Source organism: Glandiceps talaboti, chromosome 8, assembly GCF_964340395.1.
Source record: "Glandiceps talaboti chromosome 8, keGlaTala1.1, whole genome shotgun sequence".
In the NCBI taxonomy this organism is placed as follows: domain Eukaryota; kingdom Metazoa; phylum Hemichordata; class Enteropneusta; family Spengelidae; genus Glandiceps; species Glandiceps talaboti.
The window spans coordinates 24,709,643-24,720,804 of record NC_135556.1 but is presented as its reverse complement, the minus strand read 5'-3'; the positions used below and the strand labels follow the sequence as shown (position 1 = coordinate 24,720,804).

The following is an 11,162-nucleotide window of genomic DNA, read 5'->3' as shown; positions in this document are numbered from 1 at the left end:
GAAATAACTACATGGATACAATTATATGTTACACGTACATGAAGGTCTCTACAGGAAGGCAGTTTGTGATGGCAATGTTGGATAAGCTTTCATCCAGGATGTAGGTAGCCCAGAGACTAGTAGATTTGGCTATATCTTAGCCTGACAGTGTCACTCATCAGAAAAGCCATTGCAATATATATCAGAGACAGATAAATAAGTGTCAGTATGTTTAATCAGATAGCCAAATCTATGAACAAGGATACTGGAAATTATTATACTATGGCCACAGAAAGAAATGTTTTTTGTATTAAAGATACTTTATACTGGCTAATACTTTGGAGTTTGAGAACACCCAGTAAGGCAAGCTGGAATCTATCCTTGTTGTGGTAAGGTCGATGGATGTCACCCTTGGTAGCACTATTGGCATAGTAGTAATTGGTAGTCAGCGCATGACTTTTCTCCTTCTCGACTACATTGTACTGTTCTAGTAATACTGTATGACTATGAGGGAAAGTCAGGTGTCCTGGATAGGAAATATAGGTTACATGTATGTGGGCCAACATATGTTACATTCACATACATATTTAGTAATCAGAGTTCTTCAACTACATGTATACATATACAAATGTAACTATAGTTGCAGAGTAGTGGCCATCCTGTACCTACAAGAAAACAAATACAATATATCATATTTGCATTTGCTTTTCTTATTTAAAGCCCATTGCATTAAAACAAATCCAAACTGTACTGTAATAGTGATACTTAGGATTCTATGGATATTGAAATTATATTGTTTGCATATTATTGCAGGTTCTGTTCAAAATGGAAATCTAATGAATTTCATTTTGTTCATAATTAAAATCTAATAGTGACTATTTGTAGAGAAAACATAGTTACATAAGTATAAGGTAATTATGAATGAGATCTTTCATTGCACAATATTTATGAAACCGTTGTCAGTGTAAAGTCACTGAGATCTTTCATTTATAGTGTTATTGTCAGTATACAGTCACTATTTTATTGACATAGATATCAAACTGTTGTAACCTGTTATCTACATAGATAGTGAATATGAAGTAATATTAGTCAAAGTGTCAATATGTGTGGGTGTGGCAGAGTAGAAGGACACTGGAATAATACAATTTCAATATATATTTATATACCCTGCACTGAACAAATAATTATTGTTATTTCAGCTCACTGTGTATGTATGTGTTCAAGGTTTTTGGGATGACTGTATTGCTGGTTTCTGCTCCTGTGATTCTGTGCAAATTATGCACTGCAAATCACCTTGTGGTTAATGTTGTCACACAGGTTGATGTGGTTGTGAGTGTATGGCACGGAGCATGTTGTGGTCTATACATGTACTTTTGTGTACAATTAGAATGTACAAGTAGATATGTATAGTAGATGTCAACAACATGTTCAGAATTCAAACATTTCACACATTGTCAAATAGTAGTTTTGTGCCAAATGTATACATGTATGCATTTTGTATTAGACTTGTAGATTTGTGGTTGTTGTCATGCTGTTATCCACTCTACACATGTGGAAAGTGGTTTAAAGAGCTCTTTATACAATACTTGACAATTCTGTTTGTGTATCTATCTATCTGTCTGTCTGTCTGTCTGTCTGTCTGTCTGTCTGTCTGTCTGTCTGTCTGTCTGTCTGTCTGTCTGTCTGTCTGTTTGTATGTATGTATGTATATCATATATATGTTTGCATATCATGTATGTGTGTGTATGTGAGTATGTGTCAGCCCTTCTCTGGCTATCCCCCCCCCCCACCCATACCTAGTATTCAGCCAGCTCAAAAAAACAATTTAATTAGTAGAAAATACATTTTACAACATATGTAGGTTGGTATTGTATGGTGTGAAATCCACTATGCATCTCATTAACTATGATATCTACCTCTCCTTAATAATAATATTGTAACATCTGTTGCCATCAGACTTTTAATCAGATCACCACTATCTGACAATGTATCATACAGTACTAATAATATAATGCAATATGGTGTAACACCCGTCCTGCTAATCACCTGTCAACTGTACAGTAATGCAGGTTGTCATAGATACAGGTACATGTATGTTGTCCTTAAACAGATTTACCAGGTGATAATTGTTATTGATACTTGGCAATTCATGTTGCTATAGGAACTGTTACTGATACTGGTAGTTCAAGACCAGTGATTGAACTGGGGTCATGTAGCTAGGTAGACATCTACCAGCAGGTAGCTTGCTGACCTTTGAACTTTCACTCCCATGTCCTCACTCATTCAAACATGTCAAATATGCATTTTAATCAACCTAGCAATTTATACAAGCTGCAGGGGATATTATGTGTGGTATGTTACTTGGTATACAAATTGATATTTTAGTCTTAGGTGAAATAGCAGGAATATGTCAAAGTCTGGTCATGAATGTTACCTTCTTTTTGCTTTTGATACAAAAATATTCTGTTTACTTAAGTTCTAGCTCAATAAGCTGTACAGATATAATAAAACATACCAAACCAGTCAATATTCCAGCGTTATTCATCGGAATACCAAAAAATGATAAGTCAGGTAGCAGGATTTTTTTTAAATCAGTCAGAATCAATGAAATGTATGCAAATGTAAGCAAGACATTGTCATTTTAAAAGTATATGAGTTCCTTCCATTACTCTCATCTATGTCAAATGGAAAACACAACATTTTTATTGCCCGAAGAAAAACCTAAATCAGCAACTTTGTGTTACATTCCTTTATTTTCTGAATAAAACAAAGACAGAATGTAGTGAAAACTGGGGTACAAAATATATGTATTAAGTGAAGTGGAGATTTCAATGATTTATGGTGTGATATCTGGATTTGATGAATTACTCCAATTTTAATAAATTGAAATACTTCCTTATCACACTTACATACACAACACACACTAGCAGAGGGCATCACAGTGATATAGCATCACACACTTGCATAGTGGGTGAAGGGTCTATGGTTAAGTATATTTGGAAGAATTAATCATATTTTGTGTCCCAAGTACATGTACACTGTAGTCAAGTGCCTGGATGATAGATATACGGTACCTCTGTAGAACCCTTGACTATGAAGTACATATTGCCAAGTAACTTTATGGTAAAGTAGTTGTCATGTCACCTGTATATTGGAATCCATGTTGTTCTGTACTAGTATTGGAATCAACAGTGTAGCTGCCAATCTAGGTTATTGGACCAGGATAGCAGTACGACTTTTAGACTAGGATGGCATGGATTCCTGACTTTTAGGCCTGTATGGTATGGATTCTTGGCTTTGAGACCTCGTCATGGGTTACACTTTTCTTGACCGTGAAAGCATGAATTCCAGGCTTTGAACCAGGATGACATGCATCCCTGGTTTCAGGACCAGGAGGGTATACATTGCAGTATATCTGAAAGAGATTGCATGGATTGTAGGTTTTTCGACCAGGATTGCATGGCTTTCATTTCCTGGCTTTTACAATTTAGAGACCAGGATGGTATGAATTCCAGACATTTGGACAAGAGTAGCATAGATTTCATGCTTTGTGCCCAAGTTTTTGGCCCTAGATGGCATGGATTCCAGGCTATAGAACAGGGTAGCACAGTACCTACACCATTCCAACTATCCAATTTCTACATATCTGTACCTATAGCCCGTGGGCAATATGTCTACTAGATAAGACAGTCCTTACATAGATGCAGTCAAGTCTAGCCAGACTCTTTTGTGTGAAAATGATAATGTACATGTACCAATTGTTTTCAATATTGAAAGCATACATGTACTGTTGAGTAACATGTACATGTCAGTGTAACAACAGTGACCTTCAACACAGGTATTCTAATTTTACACAAGTCAATCAAATGAATTCAACAAATTTGAACAAGAGGAAACATTGAAATGTAAATAGCTATTATTGAAAGAGAGAGAAAAAACATCAGACAAGTTGTATATCACAAGAAGTGTATTGATCACATGGTATCAGTATAACACACTACACATGTACTGTACTATACACATTCTATACTTGACCTAAAACTGAGGCAATGTGTGCTGAAAATTCAAATGGATAAAAAATTAGTATGGGTATATGTACCATGGATAATCCTAACATTAAAATAAACAATCTTTTATCTCCATGTATGTATCAGATTTACTGGGAGTGGGATCTGATAGAAGAGATATCTTGTTATTACTTTAGACTATTTGTGTATATTTACTGATTACATCAGATACATGTACCTCAAAATTCCAGATATTATCACAGATCTGTACACGGTACTGATATGACATCAGACACCTCAGATTCCAGATATCATCAATCACAGATCTGTACGCAGTACTGATATGACATCAGACACCTCAGATTCCAGATATCATCAATCACAGATGTGTACACAGTACTGATATGACATCAGACACCTCAGATTCCAGATATCATCAATCACAGATCTGTACGCAGTACTGATATGACATCAGACACCTCAGATTCCAGATATCATCAATCACAGATCTGTACACAGTACTGAATATGACACCAGACACCTCAAAATTCCAGATATCATCAATCACAGATCTGTACACAGTACTGATATGACATCAGACACCTCAGATTCCAGATATTATCAATCACAGATCTGTACACAGTACTGATATGACATCAGACACCTCAAAATTCCAGATATCATCACAGATGTGTACACAATACTGATATGACACCAGACACCTCAGATTCCAGATATCGTCAATCACAGATGTGTACACAATACTGATATGACATCAGACACCTCAGATTCCAGATATCATCAACCACAGATCTGTACACAATACTGATATGACATCAGACACCTCAGATTCCAGATATCATCAACCACAGATCTGTACACAATACTGATATGACACCAGACACCTCAAAATTGCAGATATTTTATCACAGATCTGTACATACTACTGACACCTCAAAATTCCAGATATTGTAACAGATCTGTACACAATACTGATATTATATCAGCAACCTCAAGGTGTCATTCTATCACTGAGCTGGAATGTGTACAATGTTTTTATTAAGTTATTATTTGTAGACAATCAACTCAAAATGCTATATAGTAAGTAATATGTAAATAGAATTATAGTACATGAATGTATGGTATGTGGATGGGTTTAAACACAACCTGTGTCATGCTTCAATGTGATGTTAAACTGAAAGATAGCATACATCATTGTGTTGTTCAGTCCTATCAGGCTGATAGCGTGGCATGAAAGTTTGTATCTTATAGTCTAGTGTGATGTCAGTGGGTTCAAACATGTCGTGGGTCATCATCACTTTAACGCCATAGTTGAGTTGGTGTCATTGGGTTACACACTGTGTGAGTCATACTTTCAATTCTACCATATGACTTACATACATGTACATGTACACATATCAGAAGCTATAATATTGTATGATTTAAAAGTGTGCCATATTGTCATATTTTGTGACTTTTTATTGGCATGAACATTAATTTTAATGATTAATATGTTCCAATTCATTATATTTTCATTGATATAATAAATGTACATATAGTTAAAGGCTAATAGGTATGATTTCCAACTTTTCTTCAATTCAGTATTGAGTTATTTTCAGACACTTCTTTCAAACTGTATAATGACCTGCCATGGTCCATATGCTAAAAATGTTGGTTTGTAAAAGTTTTCTTCAATTACATTTTATATTTGCAAATACTGTATATACATGTATTATTTTGCAAGCTTTGTGCCACAAGCCACATTTCGTATTTTTCATTACTATTTAAGAACACAAGTATGTAATTTATTTCAAATTGTTAATTTTTAATATTCAGTCAATTATGTTGGTTCATAGTTATGTTATCACAGAAGCAAAGTTCTGCTTTCAATACAGAAGTCTAATAAATGTTATTTTCAAAGAGTGTATCTTAGATATTATGGAGAAGAGAAGTTGTAGTGTAATTAATGATTTACTGGTGTGTGTGTGTGTGTGTGTGTGTGTGTGTGTGTGTGTGTGTGTGTGTGTGTGTGTGTGTGTGTGTGTGTGTGTGTGTGTGTGTGTGTGTGTGTGACTGTACTACGTACATATGTGTATGTGGTCATAATCTGTGCCACAAAAATGATTACATCGACATTGTAGACACAAGTTGTATGTTAGCATGTCATACGGTATATCACTCAACATCAGAAACAACATTCAATGTATAGTGAAACAGAGCATGCAGAGAGAAGGTCCTCATTTCATCTTGTGTCAGCATTCTGATTTTGTAACTCACAAGAATGTGAATGTAAACATGCTCAGTGATATATGAACTGAGTTTGTTGATATTGTTACACAAACAGTCATTCAGGTCATGGCACTTCTTTTCCTGGTCATATTTTCTGTATAGAAGGAAACTGTTACTCAAGAATTTAGAAATAGGAGAATGTGATAGGTTGCCATATCATATAGCTCTCCTATATCACCTGAAATATAGTTGCTCTTAAAATATACGCTACGAGGTTCAACACGTCTTTACCCTCTGCTGTGGTTCCTCCCTATCGAAAACCCAGAGAGTACATACAGATTTCATACACACTGATTTTTGGAATAAAAACCACCCATACTCTTGCTAATCAATGACTATAAAAAGTACAGAAATCAACTTTGGATCACTAAATTCAACCTATGTCTTGTCTATTCTGTCATTTCTTGTCTAATGTTCGCTTGAGCTGCAAAATGTACATTATGACAGCTGCTTAAATGTGTACAAGGTTGTGCACATGTGTAATATTGAGCTTATCTGTTTGCCTGACTTACCACGTTACCATCGTCTGTAAACTTTATTTTCCACTGTAATTTAACTCTGTTGACATATTTAACTGCCACCAACACTGGTTTCAATATATATACCGTATTTATATACATTGCACATATATTTATAGCTTGTTTCCATTGAGATACATGTAGTATAAGATATAGTATAAAATGTAAGATATAGTATCATATGATAAAATCAATCATCAAGGGATATTTTCAGTGTCCATATGATCCGAGTCTGATAGACTAATGCATTTTTTTAGTTGAATGTTAGATGGTTAAGATGACATACAACAATCTTAAGCATTTAAAAAAAAGACTGGAAATCAATGCTATTGGGCATCAGTGGAATGGATAGCTGTTTGGTAATTGATAATGCCTTGGGCTATGAAATTCAATGATATCTTTTTCTTATATTTTAAGTTAAAAAGTAATTTCCATGTTTACACAGTTGCTTGCTACTTGATTATGACATTTCTTGACATTGTACGTATGCATACATACATACATTATACATACATTATACATAAATACATACATACATACATACATACATACATACATTATACATACATACATACATACATACATACATACATACATACATACATACATACATACATACATACATACACACACACACACATACATACATACATACATACATACATACATACATACATAATACATACATACATACATATGATACATACATACATACATACATACATACATACATACATACATACATACATACATACATACATACATACATACATACATACATACATACATACATACATACATACATACACACACACATTTTTTGTATACAGGGTATTAAAACCTAAAAGAGAGAGTAGATCCTCCTACTGTCTATATTTACACGATTTTTAAATATTTTGTCTTGCAGGAAGATATGAACTTGACAGAAAAGAAGTCTAAACCTTTACGAGATATGGACATGGCTACAAAAAGAAATATGGTAGAACAATATATTAAAAGAACTGGAGATAAAGGTGTAAGTAAAACATTACTTTGTATTACTGTAAAGTATTAACAAACAAGACTAAATTGTTAAAGCTGCAATGACTGTACTTGGTTTTTTTTTTGCTATACTTAGTAACTCATTAGTGTAGAGACTATCCATGGCTTTGTATCTCAAGATCTCTAAGAGATTGGAAGCCACTGATAATGTCTAGACTAATTACGCATATGCCATATTTGCATACTTCTAACTGTTTACTAGGCAATGTCTCCATGGTCTAGTGATAGACAAGATTGCTGTTCTTGCTGATACCACCTAAGAGTAGTCAGTTCTTATTTGCCCACAGTGACACTGTTGATAGCATATTGCATAATTGCATTCATACTATCATTCGAGAAAATATGTGTATGTCATTACGGAAACATCCTGGTTGTGTTCAGGAACTCCACAGTAAAAAGTTTCATATTCTACCACAGTAACACATCTAGGAAATATAGTTTATGATGTTGCTACCATATAAGTCCAAGAAAGGAGAGTGGATTAATGTGTTATATGTGTCATTCCTTTCCAGATAGGAAGGATCTATCAGTGATGTAGATAAGGGACTGTAGCTGTCAGAAACAATTGGCTACCACATAATTTCTTGCCAGCTACTTTTTCAGCAGTTAAATTCTTTGTTTCAACCACTATGTATCCATTATTGGGCAAATTCATAGTTTTCCCTCATGGAGTCATAGATGATACTGCATACACTTTTCCCAATTTTACGTGCTTCTTTTAAAATAAGTTACACCCCTGATCAAAAGTACATTACGACTTAGTCTGGATGCCTATATAGTCTCTAAGTGGGGGTGTAAATCATAACGATACCATATAGGAACTAGACTAATTACGCTCCAAATACTTCAAAGTGTACATTGTACAAGGATTTATAGACTAGAGAGATTGCTAGCCTTATAAATAATGTCATACTGAGTTCTAGTGACTACTACTTACACCAACTCAGCAATACTTATATTATGCTCTTTACAGTATAAGTGAAAGTGGTTTAGCAATTATCTGTAATAAACTTTGTAACCAAGAATAGTAACCACTGAGGCCGAATCAATCAATCAATCAATCAACCAATAATAGTAATCACTAAGGCTGAATCAATCAATCAATCAACCAATATTAGTAACCACTGAGGTGAAGCAATCAATCAATTGAAGAGAATTTCTATTGTGCCTCCAAAACTATACTTCAGAATTGACTAAGAGATGATTAATTGTGATGGAGTAATATTCTCAAGATATAGCCAATTACATTTAATTTCCTCTGTTTGGAAATGTTTGGGTTCAATTGCAGTTAAGGAAATGTATCAGGATATAACACGTTACAACGTTTGGATATTTCGATCATAAACATCATGTTAGATTACTGATTAATACCTATAAATTAGGACTTATTTACACAGACATTCTGACCTAGTTTTAACCATATACTTCACAGTTTATGGTCCCCTTATTTACATTACATGTCATCTTCCAACCACAAGAGGGCACTGTTGAGATACATCACTAGATTGACATACCTCCTAGCCCTTGTATCAACATACAAGAACTAGGAGGTACATGTACAACCAGCTAATGATGTATCTTAACAGTGCTGTGAACAGGCTATAGGGCTAGTGAGGTACAACCAGCTAATGATGTATCTTAACAGTGCTGTGAACAGGCTATAGAGCTAGTGAGGTACAACCAGCTAATGATGTATCTTAACAGTGCTGTGAACAGGCTATAGCATAGGGCTAGTGAGGTACAACCAGCTAATGATGTATCTTAACAGTGCTGTGAACAGGCTATAGGGCTAGTGAGGTACAACCAGCTAATGATGTATCTTAACAGTGCTGTGAACAGGCTATAGGGCTAGTGAGTTACAACCAGCTAATGATGTATCTTAACAGTGGAATGAACAGACTATAAGGCTAGTGAGGTACAACCAGCTAATGATGTATCTTAACAGTGGAATGAACAGACTATAAGGCTAGTGAGGTACAACCAGCTAATGATGTATCTTAACAGTGGAATGAACAGACTATAAGGCTAGTGAGGTACAACCAGCTAATGATGTATCTCAACAGTGGAATGAACAGACTATAAGGCTAGTGAGGTACAACCAGCTAATGATGTATCTTAACAGTGCAGTAAACAGACTATAGGGCTAGTGAGGTACAACCAGCTAATGATGTATCTCAACAGTGCAGTAAACAGACTATAGGGCTAGGAGGTACAACCAGCTAACGATGTATCTTAACAGTGCTGTGAACAGGCTATAGGGCTAGTGAGGTACAACCAGCTAATGATGTATCTCAACAGTGGAATGAACAGGCTATAGGACTAGTGAGGTACAACCAGCTAATGATGTATCTTAACAGTGCTATGAACAGGCTATAGGGCCAGGAGGTACAACCAGGTAATGGTGTATCTCAACAGTGCTATGAACAGGCTATAGCATAGGGCTAGGAGGTACAACCAGCTAATGATGTATCTTAACAGTGCTATGAACAGGCTATAGGGCTAGTGAGGTACAACCAGCTAATGATGTATCTTAACAGTGCTATGAACAGGCTACTACAAATATAGTAGTTTGAGACATGATTTCAGTTTGTACATAACTTAACCTTTGATATTTTTTATCTGACACTTTGTGTAAGAATCTAATGATTTTATTCACTTCTTTTTATTCAGAAACGAGACAGCACCTCATTAAAAGCTACAGATTATCACCTAGAACTGAAAAGTGGCCACAAGGGGGAGGCACTACTTCACATCATGGAATCACTAAGGGTTTCACTTACTAATAATACCATGAGTTGGCTACAAATGTTTGGTAAAGTCGGTCTTCAGCTAGTACTGAAAATACTCAAGGACTGCTATGAAAAGTAAGTAAGCTAAACAAAAAAATATCCTGTAGTGTATTGCATTTTTTATCCTCTCTCTACCAGGGGGATATTTGTACATAAAAATGAAAAGTTGGGAAAAACAGACTTTTAAGGGATATAGAAAGGACATCTGAGTTCACTTTACATTGCCATCAGATGAACATGCTTATATATCAGCTCTGAGAATTCAAAATTGACAAGTACATATTGTTAACTCTCTGAGTAGTCATAACTACACTCACATATATTAAGCAAAATTGTAGTGAAAATCCAGAAATGTGAAAAAGGAATAACTCATTACAGATTATTTCTGAGGATTGCATTGATAGAAATATGGTAATATCATTATGGAAAAACTGTCACACATTTATACCTTTCATATATATCTCAAAAATGTTCCATTAAAATGAAAAATATTATCAAAAAATATCAAAAATATTATTAAAAATATAATTCCGTTATTT

General features: G+C 34.8%; 1 protein-coding gene across 3 annotated transcripts in view; it reads left to right on the top strand.

Annotated features, from left to right (window-relative positions):
- LOC144439086 (protein diaphanous homolog 2-like) overlaps positions 1–11,162 on the top strand; it is a 41,866-nt gene that overhangs the window by 7,349 nt on the left and 23,355 nt on the right. For all 3 annotated transcript variants that reach the window (XM_078128343.1, XM_078128344.1, XM_078128341.1), the window contains exons 3-4: positions 7,701–7,808; positions 10,505–10,698. In XM_078128343.1, coding sequence (XP_077984469.1) covers positions 7,701–7,808; positions 10,505–10,698 — 302 coding nt within the window. The remainder of the gene's footprint in view (positions 1–7,700; positions 7,809–10,504; positions 10,699–11,162) is intronic.